The 21886-nt window shown below is 40.6% G+C and overlaps 1 protein-coding gene across 7 annotated transcripts in view; it reads left to right on the top strand.

The window, feature by feature from the left end:
- ehbp1 (EH domain binding protein 1) overlaps nt 1-21886 on the top strand; it is a 147046-nt gene that overhangs the window by 53246 nt on the left and 71914 nt on the right. For all 7 annotated transcript variants that reach the window (XM_023963398.1, XM_023963397.1, XM_023963396.1 and 4 more), the window contains 2 exons: nt 16037-16215; nt 19055-19103. In XM_023963398.1, coding sequence (XP_023819166.1) covers nt 16037-16215; nt 19055-19103 — 228 coding nt within the window. The remainder of the gene's footprint in view (nt 1-16036; nt 16216-19054; nt 19104-21886) is intronic.

Genomic DNA, 21886 nt, shown 5'->3' with positions numbered 1-21886 from the left:
CAAACTCATATCTGCTCTACAGTTTCTGAGTGCCCCGGGCTCAGTTCTGTGAATATATGCTGAGCTAGTTATGACCTTCCCTCTAAACACAGCCAACCTGCTTCATACAAGGTGTGCTCAAGGAGTCTCTTTTCATCTGCATATATTTTTATGACCGTTTTTAAAGTTGCAGCAAAGACCAAAACTCTTCACATATCGGAAAACCCAAATAAAGCATTAACTACGTCAGCAGGATCATGGAAAACAGCCACAAAGGTCCTAAAGACCATTTTAAGAACACCATCATTTGTTTCATCATTGTTTGAAGTCATTGAAAATAAATGTGTCCGTCATCTTCCTGTTGTCTGGGGTTTGGGTTGTGGGGACAGCCTCTCCTATCTCCTCCAGACCCTCCAGAAGGACGAAGTGTTCCATATTTGCAGATATAGAATCTCAAGAGTGTCTTGGATGCCCTACCAGACCTCTTCGTGGTTGGACTTGTTGGTCTATGATTGCATTGGGGTGTCATTCTCTTTGGAAGTCCAAACTTTCTCAGCCACTCTTGTTTCTCCTTGTACGTCTGAGCTTCACATACTTTTTTCTATAAATATCCCAACCCCTCTTGAATAAAGCTAATTTCTGCCACCCGTACCTATGATTTTCCCTGCTTGTTAAAACCCACAACTCATGCTCAGAGATGGGTAAGGGGAGGGGAAGGGGTACATGGATAGATTGGTAAACTAAAATCTTTCTTTTCAGACCATTGGCTGGATTGAGTGACCCCCTCCCCCTGGCATTCCAAACAGGAACTACCCATTGGCTCCAAGAATCCAAAATCCCATAGACTTCTATAGAGAAATAAACCGCTGTTACTCATTCATTCATTCTATTTGTCAGAACAACTATTCTTGCTCGGAGACCATTTTTAACATGTTCTTGGTAATCCTAATTTTTTATTTCACGAAATTCTTTCTGTAGCGTAAGTTATTCATGTTATAAACTGACCAAGCATATGCCTTATAAAAGTATGCAGTCTCACGTCCAAAACCTTTGATTGACAGATTTTCCCGATTTCGATTTCAAGTGGTAGGGGTGTGGACGTCCAACAAGCTCACTCCTAGTTGGCGAGAGTTGTTGCCATAGAAACAACAATCAGTCTGATTTGGACCAATCACTGCTTACTGACGTTGTCTGGCTCCAACATGGCAGTGTCTTTTTTTTACAGAAAAATGGCAAATAAATTTATGTCAATACGTTGGAGCTGGAAATAATTCATTTTCTATGGGTAAGGTCACACTCACTCTGTCCAGTTCTCATATACATTTAAGGCTTCCGACTTGGATGTGTCAGAAGATCAGACCAGAGCAAAGTCCACATCCTCGATCCCAAACTTTGTTTGCATTTCACACTCCATCTTTCTTCACTGACAGCAGAACAGATACTTAAACACCTCACACGGGAGGAGGCACCCTTAATGAGGCTTCCACATGTTTTCCAGCTGAGATCCATGGCCTCAGACTTGAAGATCCTTCCCCATTCCAGGTGCAAAACACTACAGAGAAAGCTAAAGCTTAAGATTCTGAGGCTCCAAAGTCAAACTCTCATCTGACCTACTGTAGGCCAAACAAACCAGGTCTCTGTTGTGATAAAACAAGGATCAAACAGCCCCCAGCATCAAGCGCACACTCCCAAAGCCCCCCAAAGGTTTTCCCTAAAATATCTTCTCCAAGTCCTCAAAACTGAAACTGATTCGGTTTTTAGTTTCTCTAAATTTGATCCTTCTCAGCATCGCATTAACTCTACCTGCCATGCCAGTCTGTGGAAAATTGTTACATCAATTGAACATATGGCGTTCGTCCACTTATTCTATACACAGCTATTACACTTACCATTGATTTAAATGGATTTAATTTAACAATCTGTCTGTACCAGCCCTGAACCTCTCAAGTGTTTGAATGAAAGCATGAATAAACACATCATTTATGGCTTCACATTAGACACAAACTAATTCAAATATACGCTTTCTGTTCTTGTCTCTTTCTTTTGCATTTGTAAAAAAAATCTCAACTATTTTCAATGTTTCTTTGAGTCTTTGTTTCTCCTCCAAAGTCATCAGGAGTGACACTTGAGTCATTTTTTCTTCTGACAGTCTGTCTGTCTGTCCGTTAGATATAGATCCTCAAATGTGTCAAGTCTGAAGTTTGGCATGTGTGAAGGAGCCGCAGGGATGAAAACGTCTGTGGGATTAATGTAAATGAACACAGGAGTTCCTGTTGGGCGGGCTGAGAGCTTCTGTCTGGTCGGATTCAGTCCATCTCTTCTCTCCGGAGCTGATTTTTGTCCCCCCCCCCCGTGACTCAGTGATCCCCGCTCCTCCTTTGTTTTATCTCGTCTCTATCCTGCAGTCAAACCGCTCTACACTTAGATGCTCTGATCTCTGGATTTTCATCAGGTTTCCGCTTCATGAATTATTTGCCTTATTTTCATATAAGGAAAAGTTGGAAGTTGGCATTCAGACAAAAGTTTCAGCAAAAACTTTGAAACTTGCATATTATTTACTTCTTTAAAACAGGCATTTTCTAAAATAGTTCTGCTTTCATTTAGTGGATCTGACAAAATGTTATCTTTAAATATTTGTCTGAAGGCTTACTGACATTCAGGCTTCTTTTGAACTTGAACTTCTTCCAAGTGTTTCAACCACTCTGGGCAGATTCAGCTCCTTCAGGAGATCCTGTCTGTTCTTTTGGTTTTTCTCACTAATATTGTCTTTTAAATGTTGAACCCGTTTTTTTTTTTTTTTTTTTGTGTGAAAACTAATAGCAAAGTTTCAAGAGCTTAATAGCATTTTTTCTATTTAACTTTTTAGCATTAAAGATTAAATGGTATATTTGTTGTTTCTAACATGTTCTTGTGGCATTTGTCTGATGATGGAGGACACATATTGAGAAATTTAAGCTCAAATTTGCATTTCTGAGTAATTTTATATTTAAATTGTGAATCAAGAACAGGTGAAAAGATGCTGTTTCAAAAATAGAAAGTACACTAGGCAGGCCACAAGCGGTGTGTGGTGTTTGTTCAGTGCCAACGGTCCCAGCCTCAACTCAAGGTGAATTTCTAATGAACTTCAGGATCTATGTTCTAGAAAACGACATAGATGTTTTGATTTTGGCTAAGAACGCCACAATCATACTTAAAAGACCATTGGAAACACAATAGATCAAAAGATTAATTTTGATTTGTGCGTTCCTTTTGTAAAATTTACTTTGTCCTTAAACTTTTTTTGTCACGAAAACTTACTTTCTAAATCAAATTTAAGTCAGATAAAATATCATTTATCAGTATTTTTAGCATTTTTCTGGGTTTGTCACACAATGTGTGATTGTATTATTTTGAAAATGGTTGTGTGGAACCATCTTAACCTCTACTGGTAATTTAGCATGAATCAGATTATGAATCAGCTATCTGCATGAAGCTTTTCTTCATTTTTCTCATATAAAAAAAATTTGAGTCTGTTTTTTTCTTGTTAATAATGTTCATCAAAAGGTTCAGGTTAAATAAAGTTTTAGGTTATTATTCCTCTCCCTGAAATTGTTTTTGAGGCACTCATCCCCTCAAACACACACCTCTTGAGTTTAAACATATTGAAATTAGAATAAATTAACATTATTTAATTGAGTTCGCAGAAGGCCGCGATATTTCTTAATTAGCTTGTCGGAGGTTGGTGACAGGAGAAGATCCCCCGCGTGCTGTGAGCTGTTTCTGTGGTTACAACCACAGACGTTCTGGAGGACAGAAAGGAGCCCTGAGACGAGGACAGTCATCTCATCTTCTGATCTTTACCCGTTTGAAGGTCTCTTGTCTTTTTACAAAGTAATTTCATCTTCTTTGAAAACTTTGACATTTTTTATACCGCTACAAAACTGGGTCATGAGAAAAACTAGGCCTTTTTTTTTTTTTTTTTTTTTAAAAAAGCTCTTATTTTTACTAGAGCTTGGTTTGCTCTTGGAATTATAAAACGCTGTAAAAACTCAGTATTTTTTAATTTTGGATTCTTTCTTCATGTTACAGAGAATCAGAGTTAAGTTAATACCCACAAAACGTTGATTTTCTCTGAAGGTTAATTGAATTTTTTCTCTTAGTTAAAGTTTTACTTGTGGACATTTTAGAACTTTATGAAGAATACTAAACAGTGCTGTGGACGCTTTTTTTACGTTAAAATCTTTTTTACTCTCAAAGTTTCTTTAAAGCTGCTAGAAACCTGCCTGCATTCCTGAATCTGGACGGGTTCAGTCATATTTAATGATTTGCTCAATCTGCTTGGCCTAAAACCTTTATAAGGTAAATGAGCATCATAGCTGCATGTTTTTTTTTAAAGTTTCGTGCCATTTTTAATCCATTTAGAGACCTTTCTTCACTTTTATCAGAAATTTGGGAGCAGCTTCAGATTCTTTGACTACTCTAGACTCAGTTGGCCTCTCCAAAAGCTTTGTAATATTAGATGAATAATCCTTGAGAGAAGTAAAGCTAAATCATTACCTCTCAATATCTTCTTTTTCCCAGCGACCCCCTCCCCCTCCCTCCACACCTTGTTGATTAGCAGTCAGTGAGTGTCATTGGATCTTGTGGGAGAGCAGGCACACAATTTCTGCTTCCACTCAGTTTCAGTCCAATCATTGGCGTGCTGTTGTGGTTTAGAGCTGCAGGGCATCTCTGTCATCAGGAACCGAATGGGAGAGTACGGCTCCTGACCCAACCCAGTCCACCTGCAGAGTTCTGCTGATGCTTTCAGATCCAATAAATCGAGAAATCTGTTGAATGTTTTGCAAATGAAACATTTGAATATTTTAATAATTTTTTAATGTTTACATTAGACATGTATCTGTATGTTAGGACGGATGTGTTTTTGATCTAGTTACTGTAATGCGCCTATCGTTGTTCCACCCCCCCACTCGTCACGAGCTAAGCACCACAACGAGCCCCTGCTCCTCAATACCCAGCTGACTGGTGTAAAAAGGCCTTCCGCAGAGTGCCTCTTGTAATCTGCCTTTGGTAAGTCCTCTTTAGTTTTATCTGCCAGGGATTACTGCTCGAGCTGTGAGCAGGAGAGAAGGAGGGAGATGCAGAGGAGCGAAGAGCGAGGCAAACAGAAAACGATGAAGATGGAATGAAATTAAAGCAAATCGCTGTGTAATCTCTAAGAAAAAGAGAGCTGCCTTTGAGTTGAAGGGAAGTTTACCTCCACACTCCTTCAGAGGGGGACTTGACTAATCCCCCCGTGATTGATGTCTGCTATGAGAGGCTCTATGGCAGACTAATCGGGCTTATGAGGATGACCAGAAAGCCTTTTGTGGGTCCGGGTCGGAGTGCGTGCAGGAATGAACCAGACCTTTTTGTCTTCCGTGTCCTTCCATCCAGCCGCCACAGAGGCCGTAGGTTTGAATGACATAGCAGTCGAAGAGGGGGTAACTTTATCTTAATCTGGTTTTAATCTGGCCAGGTCCTCTAGGTGTGTGTGGGCTTAAACCAAGCCGGATGCAGGATTTTGGGAGTAAGGCTGGAGGAGCCTTAAGGTGAAAAGAGAGGGCCCATGCTCTTGAAAACCCTTTGGACCTCCAATGTTTTGGAGACCCCCCGCACTCTTAGTCATTCCAGAACCCTTTAGCCTCTGTAGTTTTAATTAAATTAAACCAATCGTCCTCTTTAATGCTAAGAGCAAGCCAGCATTTTTGGGAAACTTTGGAAAACTGGACTCTATCAAACAAATCTTCTTCACAGGCTTGTTCATTTCTTACGTTGTGTTGAGCGTAGATCATGGGGCGAGGATAGGACAGGTGTCCAACTCAGAGCAGTTTGATGTTTTGGGACTTTGGGAGCTGTTTCTCTTCTAATAACTAGGGGTGTAGGGAAAAAAAACTATTATGTGAAATAATAATTGCAATATTTCATTTGGCAATCCTTTTATCAATTTCAAATTCTGCATAAACAATTTTAAATTAATTATGTATGTGCAAACATGTTGTTCAACCTCTTCCTTTTATCCCCCTGACCACTAGTTGGCAGCACACCACATCAAGCCTCTTTCAGCAGCTCTGCACCAAAACAACAACATGGAGCGTCCTTCAAAATGCCAAAGGTGAAGTTTGGCTGTATTTTATAGCAAAAGATTCTAATTAGGCGACCTGATGGATAAGAGTGACATGTTCAGTGCTCCTAAAAAAGACTGAGGTTGTGGTGATGGGCAGTAAAATACGTCTCTCGTTTGAAAATGAGAATGCAGTGCAGACTGTCAGAAAGACTGAAATAAAGGATCGTAATCACATTCAAGCGCTCTCCTTCACTCTCTCACCCTACCTGTCACACTTACATGTTTTTGGAAAGAATTGGTATTGGCACCTGTTCAAGCACCGTTCAGGCACCCGAGCCATTTTAAAAGTACCGGTTTGGCTCCAGCAGCAGATAAAAATCCAAATGGTACCCTTCTCTAATTTTAACTGAAATAGGCACATATTTTTGGAGGTTGTTCATTGTTTCTTTGGTTTGCAGCCATTTACTAAATTCATAAAGTACACTCAAGCAGTGTTGAGAATAAATAACTCTTTATTTGCTTGAACACATTTAATTACCTTTTTTTTTTTGAATAATGAAAAATATCTTGTGGAAACCAGACAAAGTTGAGTATTGAAAAAATATTTCTTAATTTACCAAAAGAAAATAATTTGGAAACTACTTGGGTAAAAGTAACTTGCATGTGAGAAACAAGGGCAGTGCTTACTGTTCTGATCATTAAATAAAATGTATTTTATGCAATTTCATTCATGTAAAAGGCATTCATATTCTGCCAAAGTTTTTTTGAAAGTCTTACTCTTTAAAAAACATTACGATCTATGTCTCTGGTACAGTCTTGGTACATATGGGATGCACATGTATCTCCAGAGTCTTGACAATATAGAGTCCTACTGACCACCCCCGATTTTACAGCCCCTGATGGGCTGAATAGGTCTGATCTGGGTCACCACAGATCTTCATCACACACACATCATCATCAGCCCTTCTCTCTTTCTCAGTTTTTCAATCTGAATCCTGCCATATTTTCTCCCAACTGCACTGTTCCTGCCATGTCCACCCCCACCCCCTACTTCAGGATGTGTGTATTGATGCATGTGTATTCTGATCAGGAGTCAAAGGGGTGACTTTGTAATTATGTTCATTTTAATTGGCTCTGCTATCACCCCTCTCATCACACCAGAGCCCCCGCTGCACTGGACAATGGCCGTCTGCGGTTGGTGTTGAGCAGCTGCTAACACATTCATCCTCTCTACCTGCGCTATATAATTCCTGAAGTGGCCTCCTTAATGAGATTTTCCCTGCCAAGGCTTAGATTAATTGATAAACAGTGTTGTTATCAGCACAGGCCATCTCTGAATCAGTGCACCACTAATTTGTTTGTTAAAGAAAGCAGTTAAAAGAGATGAAAACTTCCTAGATCTTAAACACCGGTCGCTCTTTCTCTTCCTCTTTCCTCGTGTCTTTTTCTGTAAAGTCTGATTAACATTAGATACCTGAACTGAACAGTAACAACTGTACACGTCAGACCATCAAAGGAGAGTATATGTCTTTTAATAATAGATTCCAAAATTGTTTGGAAGGCCAGACATTTTTTCATCATCCTTCATTTACTGGGCAGGTATTTTTGGGTGGAGGCCATTCTCTGCTCATGTTGAGTTATTCCTCACCTCAAACCTCCATCTCCGTTCATACAAACCTCAGCAGATGCACACAGAAAGTCTCCATGCTGCGGTTTCTTCATTTCCTCAGCCAAAGCTCATTTGCAGAGGCGTGAGGATGGGTAATGCTGCAGCTGTTTCCATGACAAGCTAAAGCCTGCGCTTACAACACATTATGCTGCTGCCTTACATGTGAGGCGAGCAGACAGGCTGCAGGCTGCCACGCTCACTCTTTGTCTGCAGTCTCCTTCAAAATGTTATTCCATCACGAGCATTCGCTTTTCCTTTTCAGTAAATGGCTTTTATTCCCATTTCAAAGCCTCGTCTTTCCTCTTCTGTTTAGCCTTGTTGTTTTTTACCGCTTTGCCAGGTTACGCCTTTGGATGAGTTGGCCCAGCTTGGAACAAGGATTTCCTGGAAGAGGGAGCAGCTTTTCCTGGTTGTTGCATTTTACATCTCTGCAGCCAACCGCCTGAAGGCACCTGCATCTTTTTCAGAGTGGAAGTTTACAATCAGTACATGCTCTAAAGTCTACTTGGTGTCTCATGCCTTAAGCAACTGCACATACTTATTTAGAATGTCTTCATTTTGAGTACAACTTTGTTTGATTTATTTTGGCCCCAGCCCAGTTCTGTGTTGTGTTTTTTCCTATCATAAACTTTATTTATACTTTTTTGCTTTGTTTGTTTTTATCATGTAGAGCTTATGTGGGGCTCAGGGTTTTGGGGACTACAGTTTAAGTAAAGGTTGTCTTAGCTTCACTCTTTTCTCTAAAGAGATCCGAGGTCTTCCTGATGGCAGCTCAACAGCTGCCTGTGACTGTGGTTCTACCTGCTTCTAAATTCCTGCAGCATATGATCAAAGGTGTGGGGTGGGTGGCCAGGATGGAGCAGTGAATTGAGATCTTTGTCTTCAGACTCAGATTTATCTGAACCACAACAGTCCAGAACAAAGTCCACATTTCTGCAGACCCACTGATTGGTGATCCCACTTTCCAGCCGTCATCACTTACAGGTATTTAAACTCCTCCCACTGGAGGAGGGGCTCATTCCTAATCTGCTGGGAGTTGTTCCTTTCTTTTTGTCAGAGAACCATGGTAGGTGCTCATTACCATTCTAGCAAAAAGCACCACATCATCTGCAAACAGTAAAGATGAGACTGCAATGTTCTCAAATTTGAACCAATAGAGTTCTGTCTGTTGTGTAAGGGATATTGCTCTTCGCGTTGGACAGTTGCTTCAGAGAAGTCCATTCATTTCTGATAATGGACACCTCAAAGGGCAGGGAAGATATGAAAGAAAGAAACATTAATCCAGTTATTAGGACTTATTTTTATCATTCCAATTGTTTTACACAAGAAGCATAATATTTGATACGCGCTGTGATGCATTGTCATGGTAAGTGGTCATGTATATGCTGAACATCATGTTAACTGATACAAAGCTCCATTTTAGAGGGAAAGTTCACCTCTTACTGCTTGTTTTTGACGAGATGATGAAGCAAAAGTTTGTGACTGTTTCTTAACCAATAAGCAAGCAATACAGAAAGAGAGGCAACGAACTGTTTGAAATTGTAGGCCACATTAATGTTTATCGTAAAATTTGATAGAGATACTGGCATCTCGATCATAGTGCCATTTGAACGACAAAACGTTTGTCAACTTATGTCCCAAATTTCTTGTTTTTTCTGATTATTGACTGGCGGTTAGGCTAGTTCAGGGGTCGGCAACCTGTACCTCTCAAAGAGCCATTCTGATCAGTTTCCCACAGAAATGAAAGCACTAGGTGTGTTAGAAAAAATGTTATGCAAAATATCGCTATAGTTCATCTCGCAATACTTGTATTGATTCAAAATGTTGTCAGGATATTTATCTAATTATTTATTTTAATTATTTATGAGCGTGATGTTTCCTTTGATCTTTTGTCTATTTTCCACAACCTTGAATAGACTTTTCCGTCTGTCAAACACCCAGAGTTAAGATGAATGAGATGATGGAAACAAATTCACTTTGATGCAGACTTGTTTCTATTTATTTTTTCTTTTAATCCAGTAAACCCAATAAATTATATTTATTTTATGGATGACAGCTATGTTTTATTAGGAAGCAGCTGTTAGTTTGTTGCGGGTCTGGAATCATAAGCGGTGAGTCTAAGCCCCGGCTCCGCCTCTCTACCTGTTCGTTGTTTACCCCCGCGTGCAACCCCCCCTCTAGCGTGTTCTACGCAGACAGCGCAACATTGTAGCATCAAGGTGACAGGACAGTAGGGGCGCCCCAATGCAAATTTAATTCATTTTACGCTGAAATGGGTGGTTTTAGTCTAGGGGGAAAAATGCTTTTTTTTGGCATTCATGTGTCCCCTCACCACTGTCTGTCTTTCCAAAAAACTTTCCATCCCACAACAGACTCTGGTCGGCGTTCACAGCTGCAGACACGCCCCCTCCGCACGTTCACGCTGCTCTCTTCCTCCTGCCTGTTCGCCCTACCTGACGGTGTTAAAGGCACCATGACAATCTTAGAACATGATAGTTATTTTACAAAAACACAGCGAGCCGCAGCACAAGGAAGAAAGAGCCGCATGCGGCTCCGGACCTACCGGTTGCCGACCCCTGGGCTAGTTAGAGGAACTTCTTTTTATGGTATCCATTATCCTTTTTTAATGGACACCCTGCAGCCAATCAGAATTGAGTATTTACTTAGACCATGTTATAAAAAATGTGAAATTCTGCTGGTTATTTGAACCAAGGTCCTGCTTTGTTTGTATAAAACCCGAATGGCCCTATTTGTTGGTTTTGCACCCCCATACAATGTCCTGTGGGACACAATCTGAAGCCTTCTCCAAGTCCACAAACATGTGAAGTGGATGTACAAACCTCCAGGATCCCCTGAGGATCATAGGGAGGGTAAATAGCTGGTCTAGTGCTCCACTGCCAGGACATCATAATGTATTCATGACTTTGGTGTTTGTGCTGACGTGACTTCTTTAGGCTCAAATAGGACGTAAAGCTGATTTTGACTTCAAAATAAGAGCGGTCCAGCTAAAACATTTGTGGTGTTAGGATCTGATGTCTCTGCTGTTCCCACACAAGGTAAAGTTCCACTTTACGGAACAGGAGCTTCCCCACATTTTCACTCAGCCTCTTCAGGCGCCCCTCAGTGCTATCTCACCTTTGTATGTTAATGTGTGTTATTTTTCACACTACATTTACTCCCTTCTCGAGTTCTGTCCATTTGCTCCCCCACCACGCTCTCATTTTCTTTTTGTTTCATGCACTTCACATTTCCATTTACATAATTGAACTTTTGATTGGACGCCGCCCCATCGTGTCCGCCGTCGTGAAATCAGAAACATAATTTCACGGGTTTGATGACGCGAGGAGATGGTCCTCCTCTCCGCTCCGTATTTTCCTAATGTGGGACATGAGGCTTGGATTAAACCAATTACTTGTTTTGACTGCATGCACAATTAAATAACTGAACATCTGGGTATTTGGAGAATAACCAATCGGACGACTTCTCCAGCAGAACGAGGGGAGGAATGAGGCGTATCTGTTTAGCTGCATCCTCCTTAATGTGAAAAATTTCCGGTTTACATTGAGGATCAGTGTGTGTGCACGCTGCACCTCTTCCAGCTGCTGTCGTATAAAGTGCTCTTCTCTCAGTCTGTTTGTATGCGTGCATGGGATTTCTTTCCCTCCTTTTTTTTGCTCCAGGCTCTCTTGAGCGGATTACAAGTTTTAAAGAGTAGGAGATTCAGCACCTTCTCAAATCTGACACTGACACCACTTTGAAGCCTCCAAAGTGCGATTGGAGACACATCGAAGCCCTTCTCTCTGTACAGAGTTGTGGGTTCATGTCATGGGGTCGAGCCCAGTTAAGTTTCCATCCAAGCGCCTCGCCCCAGAGCCAGAGACGGAGCTGCCACTCACAGCGCGCAACTTGTCCCTTCTCTGGAACTTGACAGCGGTCAGAATGTCTTCAACCTTTTGGGCTTTAATGAATGTTTACTTTTCAATCTTCATGTGAACCAAGCAGGAATCCTGATGAGGATTTGCTCAGCAGCCTCTGAAGCTTCTCACGTCTTGTAATGTGAAGTTACATTAATGTAAACGTCACTTCTGCAGTATTTTCTCTCGTCTGTGGCAGTGATGGAGAGATGGACATTAGCAGTCAGGCTGTAATACACAGATGGGACCAAAGTTTTGTTTTACCTGAAGTCGAAAATTTACTGACACAGTTTTACTGAACACATCCAAAAAGCTGATTCTTTGTTTTGTATTTTTTACAGTCTGAAAAGACCCAAGCGGATCCTTGTTTAGGACCAGGAACCGTTCTCTGACCAATCTTTGGAGGTTGCCTCGGTTCGTTTCCAACCATACTGAGCTTCGGTTTGCTCTGAGAATCCACAGTCAGAATCCAATCCGTCCTCGGAGCGTGACAACTGGGCCGTAGCTGACATAAACAGAGTAGGAATGAAGCAGACAAATAAAATACAAATATAAATCAGCGATTATCAGACAGAAAAAAAGAGTCCAACTCCTTCTTTTTCAGAACGTTTATTTTAACACAGCTGAAAAAGCTTCTTACATGCTCTTCTGTGTCTTGTTACGCAGCACGCATGTGACACTGCTGTGACCTCACCTTAAAAGCTTCCTTGTAGTTTCCTTAAAACGATGAGACACAGTAACTCGTTGAAATGTGGTCGGATGAATGCAGGCTCATTAAAACAACTTTAAGCATGATATGCTTTGCTTCTGACACTGTTTTCCAGACAATCTATACGTCATAAACACTTAGCCTACCTGCATCCCTGGACGTCTCCTCATTACTGCACGTGCTAGCATCCTCTGAGTTAAAGCACACACAGCACGTCTCCTTGCAAGTATGCCTCCGCCGTACCAAAGTAAAAAGTGTTGTTCCCGGATTTCAAAACCGATAACCCACATATAAAGTTTTAATACGTTAACTATCCCGATTAGAATCATGAAGCGCAGCACTTCTTACCTTCTCTTGTTGTTTTGACCCACCCTCGTAGTTTCTGGCCAATGACTGCAGAGATCTTTAGTTACGTGGTTTTGTTTTCAAGCTTTGGTCAGAAACAGAATGGTCGCTTGATGCCAGTCTGAAGAAAGCCCAAACACAAGGTTCGGGACCGGAACAAATAAGCAGATTCGATCCGATTCAAAGGATTTTTCCAGTCTGAATACACCCTTAGAGTTCTGGTTTCCTCTGATATTCCCTTTGGTTTGGAAGGTTTTAAAGCTTACCCGACTTTTGGTTTGGACCAAACTAGGGAACTCTTGTCTTCTTGAAATTGAAGGTCTGTTTTTACTTGCAGATGAACTCTGATGTGATTTTCTTTGGTGTGAATGCAAACAGACCTTTCATGGACCAGAGAGATGAAAAGAACCAAAGGGAGTAAATGACGTCAACTATTTGTATCTAGAGTAGAAAAAACAGCCACAACAGGAATCCGAAAAAGCAGGAATCATTATAAAGTTTTAAAATATATGCTGGGTAAATGTGGTCTAGTGAGGAGCTGCCAGCACTTTTTCAAGTATTAGTCAGAGGACTAGCAGGACAAGGTCCTTTTTTCTTCTTCCTGGCTGCTTTTTCTGCTCTTATTATAACGCCCCCAAATGAGCAGCTTTTGAAACTGCGTGACTTTTCTGGCAGTTGGATCTGCTTCAGTCTTAGATCCTCCTGGGAAAGCTAACCAAACCAGATGAAGAAGGGGGCATTTGTCTGCATTCTCACCCGTTTCTGCCAAGTATCAGTAAAGTATCACTACTGCTGCTTTTGTTTTATTCAAACCTACAGCAGCTATTTCTCAGATTTACAGAAAATGTTCGGGAACAGTTTTGAGCGTCACCCTGATACACTTTTTCATTTTCAATGTAATTTCTTCTCATCCTTCAGCTGTAATTCTGGATCTTAACTCACCTTTCATCCTCTCAAATTCCCATTTCAGACACCAGAAAACCTGCATGCTTCCATTACCAGGTTTCCTCCTATCTTCTCATTCAGGTGCTATAGTGAGCTTAACCCCCCCACGCCCCCTCCGCTCTCACATCCACTCCCTCTTTTTCCGTTTTTTGCTTTTCTTTACCCTGTTAGATGTATGTTGTTGACACGGAGGCATCAGGAATAATGGGATCTCTTGTCGGTGGCTTGTATTTTCAGCCCAGCCTTTTAGGCTTGTGTATAATAGCAGGCGAGGAGGAGGAGGAGGAAGAGGGGAGGTTATGTGCCACTGAGAGTAATGAAGGTTGCCTTTTCATTTTTTAATATGGACTGTTTGTGGGCCGAGGCTGTGCTCCCTGCTAATCCCACCCTGGAGCTGAGCTAGCTACATGGCTGTGTCCCACACACACTCACGGTGACATTCACACAGCTGATAAAAGACACACACACACACAAGCACACCTGCCTTTAAGCGAGACACTTTGATAAGTCAGGGTGCATTTATGCGCCCCATGGAAATTTTCACTGCTGTGTTTGTTTCTCCAGGAAAGCTGCTTCTGTTAAAGGTGATATGTTTTTGTTTAATATTTCATTTATGTGCAGGCCTGACTGACTGCATGTATTTGTTTCTGTTTATCAGGAAGCCATGTAATAACACAGACTGGGAGGCAGATGATGCATAATGTTTTTTCTCTTGTTTTTTTTAAAACCCTGTTAAAGTGCAAATCGTGCTGCATTTTCTGTTTTTGTGTGCCTCAAAGACTTGTATTTACATGTAGGCGTCATTGTTCAGGTGTGTGTGTGTGTTTCCGTCTGGCTCTGCAGTGAAGGAGTGTGCTGTGCGTCTAATTGCTTTAATAGCACCTGGTCTTTAATCCTGGGTAATTAGAGCGCTCAAATTAGACAGCTACTTCCAACCGTCACTTGAAAGAGCAGGAAAAAAAAGAGAGAATGGAGGCCTGCAGCAAGACTCATCCAAACTCATTCTTCCACACAAGTGATGGCAAACACACTTTATGTGTTTCTGTAAGTTTAGCAGTTTGTTCAAAATGAAGTAAAATGTCAGATTTTGTGTTTTTCCAGTTCTAAAGAAATAACACTTAAAGACACCTTTCCGACATCTGGGACCTTTTGTTTTTGCGTATTGACTTTCCGAGTCTTCCTTTGCCTTCCTCGCCTCTTTCCCTCCATGTCTCTGAGAGGCACGAACCTAATGTGAAGCGTCCTAAAACGTGTCTGAAGAAACCGCAAGGAAAGGTTAAGGCCCTCTTTTAAAGATGAGCCGAAAATGTCAAGTGTCTGCCCCTCCGGCCCCACATCGCTGTGTCGACGCTGCCGCGGGGGAGCACGGACTCACACAAGTGCACACATTTTGCGGTCCAAAGGTCAGGAGCTGATGTTGGAGATGTCCCCCAGACTGTCACCGGTGTCTGCCCCCGTGGCCTCTCAGCCGGCTTCAGGCTCTTTCTGCCCACCCCCCCATTATATCACAACTGCAAATGTTGTTAAATGCTTCTGGAATCGTCCGATGTCCAATATTCACCTTTAATTGTTCATTTAGAGGTGAATATAATGTCTTTGTTCTCATTGTTCTGTTTGGATTGATGCCATTAAACCACATCCTTCAAAAGTTTTTAATTTTCATGTCAAACATGGTCTCTTTGCCTCCTGCGGCCCCATCCAAACGTTCTTTAAGCTGTCATATGTTCTTCAGAAGGATTAATCAAGCTCAAGCTCCCTCATTCGGTAATTCTTCCTCTCCAATTTCCACCAACAAATGGGTCTTCATCTCCTCCTCCCGTGACTTGTCATTATTTTCCCTGCGTGCAGCAGCAGGCAGCTGCCAACAGAGGGGGCTGGTTGGCCATCCTTGAGCAGAGGTTGTTGAGCTTTTGAGCCACCTTAACCAGGGTTAACTGGTTAAGCTGCAGTTGAAGGTTTGAATCCAGCTTTGTGCTATTAAGTTTACTCAAAAAAGAAACATTCCTCTACTTGTTACTGGAGATTTTAAAAGAAATTGAAGTGAAAAGGAAGCAAATGACCGTGCTCTTTAAAAAAGTAATTAGGGGTTTTCATCCTATGTGTCAAATTGAAACTTCTTTATATAGAAGAAATGATTTCTGTCATTTTGGTCAGTGTAAATTTCAGGCAGTATTCCCCTAGAATGACAACAATCTGGGACCACAACACATTATGCTGTGTGAACATGCGTGCACGCTCATTGTGTGTTACTGTGACATGCTAACTGGATCAACTTCAGTTTATAGGTAAAATTAATTTTACAATGTTTATGTTTGAATATTGCTTGCAGTGGACACTCTAATGTGAGTCAGAAAATCAAGAGTCTGTCTGTCTGTCCTCCTCACCTACAGCTCAGCCCCGTCCCAAGCCCGGTTCTTGGAGGGAAACCCAACGCCAGCCAGTCCCTGTTGGCCTGGTGTCGCGAGGTCACCAAGAACTACCGTGGGGTAAAGATCACCAACTTCACCACCTCCTGGAGGAATGGGCTGGCCTTCTGCGCCCTCCTGCACCATTTCAGACCTGACCTGATGTGAGCATCACATAGCCACCAGCATGTGTCACTTTGTCTCCACTTCACACTCTAGTTATTGACCACAGGCACATCAAACAGACGCGCAAATTTGCTGTATCAAAAATAGATGAGATGGAGAAAAAAAATCACAAAGATATCCCAATTATGCCCAAACTGCAACGTTTGGCTCTTCCAGGCTTCCAGATAAACTTTAAATTTGGAATTTTTTTGGTTAAATTAAGAAGTTCTTTTACGTTCAGCAGTTATGAAAATGTTATAGTTCAGCACCAGTATTGAGTTCGCTAAAGTTGTTATCGTAGTTTTGTCTAATCTTGAAACTACATGTAATTTCAATTTTATATATGTGTATTAAATTATCAGAAAAATACATTGAATGAATACAATTTAAAATAAAATAGGACAAATAATAATAACACTTAAATTAGAAAGTCCTAAATTTAAGCCTGTCTGGGTGGGAAAGGGATTAGGACTTTCAAATAAGCACCATTACGAGTTGACTGGTCCACCAGGATCCTTTTAGATAACTGTGTTGGGTGGGTTTAAAGAAAAAACATTGTTTTACTGGGTGTGGACCAGTTTAGACCCCGTTTCTCTGGTAATTGTGTCATCATCCACAATGTTCTGGTCCACCTCTGCTTTCTGCATATTTTCTCTTCATGTTGATGCTCAGCTCTACCTTCTTGTCCAAAACTCTTAAAGTCCCACTCCAGTCATTTTTTTCAGCCATTTTCAAAGTGTTCCCAGCAGTCTTTCAATTATATTCATACATGTTTCAGCCGAAGACAAAAAAACCTGTGTTTTCCAGGACATAGTTTCTGCAGAGTGGCAGTAGTTCATTAGGAATTCACCTCAGAGTTGTGGGCAGGACTGTTGGTGCAGAGTAAGCCAGCTTATTTCCCATCAGGGAGCACATCATCATTTTTGGGGCAGAGCATTCCCCCCACCCCCTAATGGAGTGCATTTTCTACATAACAAATAAGCTTTGTTTCAAACATCTTTTGTCTTCTCCCGATTCACAAAGGTTTAAATAAAGAAACACATGCAATTTTGAATTCAATTAATATATGTCCTCCATCATCAGAAAAATGCTGAAAGAACATGTCAACAACACCAAAAAATTATTTTCATTGGAGTGGATCTTTTAAGCTAAGAAAAAGTAGCTTTTTTTACTCTCACTGTAAAGGTTTGATGTTCTTTGAAAACACTGATATTGTTGAATGCTGGAGCAGAGACCCAAGGCAACACTGCTAGAAAATGATTCTACTCCCAAAAGAAGTGGTTCTTTTCTGTCATTTCCTGCATAATGCATAATATCTTTTAAATTGCTGTTTTTTTAGCTGAGCAGCATCCCACAAACAACCCAGTGATTGTTATCTGCAACACTTTTAAAAAGGCAGATAATACCCTAAGCAATGTTATGTCTAACTTTAAAAAAAAATCTGTTTTTCAAAACAAAATAAACACTTAAATGCTATAAATGCAAAAGTGTAATTTTTATTTGCAGAATAATGTAGAAATCAAATGCATACATTTCAATCTGACATTTTACGTCATTCCTTCTTTTTGTTTATGCATTCACACTGAAAGTCTCTCTCTGATCATCTATAGATTTATTGTTAAAGCTTCTCAGTGGTCTTTCAATTATGATTATGCCTTTTTTTAGGCAAAATCAGGCAACCTGTGTCGTTTCCTAGAACGTAGTTTCTGCAGAGCGTCAGGAGTTCATCAGAAATTCACCTCTGGGTTGTGGGCATGACTGTTGGTGCGGAGTAAGCCAGCTTATTTCCCATCATCCCTTTGTTTACACTCTCTCCCGCTACCTTACAGCCCCTCACAACCCTAACTTAACATTTACAGTGCAACAAAAATGGCGACCAATATTGAAGTCGTACAGTTTTGAGCCAGATATCAGCTCAGACGAGGAAAACGAAAACGTACGTGAATCTATTAAGTAAATATATTGGAATGGAGCGGAACGTTGAACTTGTGACCTACCGATTGTAGTTTGTACGTAACAACTACAAGCTTTTTCAAATTACTTTATTTCATATGCACAGTTTTAAACTTGATTTTCTTTATATATGTCCTCCATCATGAGAGCAGTTCAAAGCCTTGGCTCTATCCTTTTTTTTAAACTTTTTTTGTGGGTAGATATTAAGAACTAAGACAACTGTCTTTTGTTTTTGTGTTTTTGGTTGGCCAAAGTTATGCTTAATTTGTGTGTTGGCCATTTGACTGGGTGTGTTTCAACAGCAGGGATTTACTGACAACCTGTGTCTTCTTTCATGGGATCACTCTGTCTTCCTGTGAATCACCTTAAAACCAAATCTGCCCTTTCTATCCCACATTGAGTGTCATTCTCCTACTACTTCAGTCAATAAAAAGCAGGACTATGTTAGCACAGTGAACCTGTCAGCATGTCACCGCCATCACTTCAGCTGGTCTGTGGGATTAATGTGAGTGATCAGTTTACATTTATGCACTCACACCGTCAGTCAAATGTGGAGTTCCATGTTTGCCGCCCACACTAATCTTGTTGTTCATGGTTTCATGTTGTTTTAAGTGTGATTTCTTAAACGTCAAATGTGCAAAAACAGGCAGACAAACAGAGCTGTTGTGATCTCTGAACCTGTGTGTGTTTATGCCGCCTGCCTTCGCACTCCTCTGTGATTTTTACATATTTTCCACCCTATTAGTTCTGTTGATTGCACTGCTCTGAAATTGCATGTTACAGTTCTAATACCATTACATGTGACGCATATTTAAACACATTTTCCCCTCCACTGTTTCTCTCTGTGTCTGACCCCCCCTCCGCCCTCTCCTCCGCCTCTTTTAGAGACTACAAGTCGCTCGGCCCTCAGGATATTAAAGAAAACAACAAAAAGGTAAGAGGCAGCCCCCGCTGGGCCCTTCTCACCACTTACCTCCCCACCCCCCGTCCACGTCTCCATTTGGCCTTATTTTAGAGACCTGCCTGTAATCCCTGGATGTTTGTGTGTTTTTACTGTGGGGGGGGGGGGGGGGGGGGTAAAAGGTAAAAGGACACACACAAATGTAGGATGACAGTGTACGTGTTAGTGTGCGCTTAAGGCATGAGTTCACAACTGAGGTGTCAGGGATCAGACCGCAGCTCTTCCATCTATCAGGTTTTCTGCGTTCAATCAGGCGTTCAATTACAAAAGTCATTACATTTCGAATTAAGACTTTAAGGACCATTTAGAAAAGCATTAAGCAACTTTTTGGGGTATTCAAAGTTATTTTTACACTTTTCACAAGAAATAAATAAGGCTTTGAAACATACATCCTCACAGACTGACAACTCAGATTTTCCAAAAAGAAGATACGCATGTTTGGACTGAATACAAAGCTGTGATCTGAACTCTGCTGTTCCACTCAGACACATTTCAACATGAATGTCAACAGAAATGGTTGAAAATGAGCAATATATCCATCATTGATCTGGGGGGAAAAAAACACTTTGAGCTACAGTTTAACTCGTAAGTTAAAAGATTTACAAAGAAACAGGAATCGTTTTTTGGTGCTAATGTTAATATTATAGATATGTTCTTTTCATTCACAATGCAATTTTAATTCTTCTTTTCTTCATGTTCTCTCCTTACAGTTTTTTTTTGGCATCATTTTACTTGATGTTTCTAAATGTCATTGGGTATAAATTCAATTTCCCTCAGATATAATAGGAAAGAGATTTTAGTAGTGGAACATGAATGGCCTAAAATATAATTGAACTTAAAAATTTACAATCAGAAGTAGTAAAAACAAAATCTACACAGAATAAAAACACAAAATAAATGTTAAAAAGTAAAGTTTTTCTGACCAACAATGCAGGAGAAGAGAGTGTGTAGAAGATACAGGGGCTGTGTCAAAAGCTAGCAAAAAGATTTTATTCAATTTGTTTCATTAATGCAATCTGTAAGAATTATATTCCACTTATTCTGATATTTGTTTTTGCAATGACTCTTTAATGCAGTGGTCCTCAGCCTTTTTCAAGCTGCAGTCTGGTTTCATGTCAGACAATATTTTCATGGACCGGTCCGAATGGGCCAAAGTTTGCACCTCATATTTTTAAGCTTTCAGTTTCTATAAAACAAACAAACACATTTTTCTAATTAAAATGCTACTTCAAGAAATTTTGTTTAAATAAAATGTAAAACTAATGAAAACATTAGTAGATCTTTTTTTTTTTACATATAATAAAGATTCAACAAAACAAAGTTGTTGATTTGTAGAAGTAGTTTCTGATTTGTAAATAATTTAATAAAAGCAGCATTATAGTTTTTTAGTGTTGTTTTGTATAGAATGCTATTATAACACGGAAAAGTCGATCCAGTCTTAGATCCTCTTTCAGGGTAACACAATTCTTTTCATATTTTGTTATTATATAAATCCTGAATTATTGAGTACCGTTATTTGTTTTAACATCGGAACATTTTCTGTGCTAACGTTTCTTAACTGATGGATGCCTAATTTAGCTGTAGGAAATATTCATAAATGTCCTTTTTACAAGTTTCCACAAATCAGCAATTTGATTTGATTGAATCATCATTCTCTGTAAAATTTTTGCAGCTGGTTTAAACTTAAACTCGGTGATGAAGATTTTCCAGTGGAGGCTAACAACTGGACACTAACGTCAGCTGCATCCGACTTTTATGATGAATAAATAAAGCAAAAATAAACAAACACAACCCTCATAAAACTGGTATTTTTTAAAATATATTACCAAACATGAATCCACCCTGTCTGCAACTTCATTATCTGCGTATATGAAACATTCAAAAGTCAGTCGCCGCGTTATCAGGCAGAGTGAGCAGCTTCGGGTACATGAGAATAACTGTCTCAAGAAATCCGTACAGACAAAACTCCTGGTTTTGCCTGTAAATAACGGCTTTGAAGTCGAGGTTCTTCTTCGGTTTCTTCACCGGCTCTTTTCTCCCCGAAGAAACTTTCCAAATATGTTTTAAGTTTTTTGGTTTTTCATCAGCTTTTTAGTTTTAGGCTACTAACTTAGCCAGCTGTTTAGTCCTGGACACATCAAGACTGATGGATGTGGTGAACAGAATCCGGTAGTTTTCCAAAATAAAACTGCCGTCAGTTTGAGAAAATAAACAAAATGGAAATAATCTAAGTTAGTGTTTGCATTTTCTTCTGTCTGCGGCCCGGTACCAAGTGGCACACGGACCGTACCGGTCTGCTGCCCAGGGGTCAGGAACCACGGATTTAATGCATTAACAATGTAAAAAAACTGTCAATTTGAGAAGGAATTAGCCTGCTTGCGTTTTTCCCTCTGCCTGGATTGAAAATACAACTCAGTGGTGTTATCGTGTCACTTCTTTACATTTTTCCTCCGTGCACATCTTCCTCCCTCTCCGTGCACGCTGCAGTCTGGTCCCTTCATGCAGGCCGTGCACACAGACGCCCTCTCTTTGGCCCGAGGGTTACACAGAACGATACGCGTCAGGTTTCCTGCAGCTTGATTTTCTCTGCTCATACACACTCGGGCTCAGCGATAACCTCTGGTGGCCCTGTTAGGCATGAATGCTGCCTTGTTGACAATAACCAGAGTGGAGGGAAAGGCATAGACCCAATCCCATATCTGCTAACTGCCCTCACCTTCCTCCAGGTGCTCAAGTAGCCCTGAAGAAATTGGTCA

This window comes from Oryzias latipes, chromosome 15 (assembly GCF_002234675.1).
Source record: "Oryzias latipes chromosome 15, ASM223467v1".
NCBI classification, from domain to species: domain Eukaryota; kingdom Metazoa; phylum Chordata; class Actinopteri; order Beloniformes; family Adrianichthyidae; genus Oryzias; species Oryzias latipes.
The sequence above is the reverse complement of the archived record's forward strand: the minus strand, read 5'-3'. Positions and strand labels throughout refer to the sequence as shown.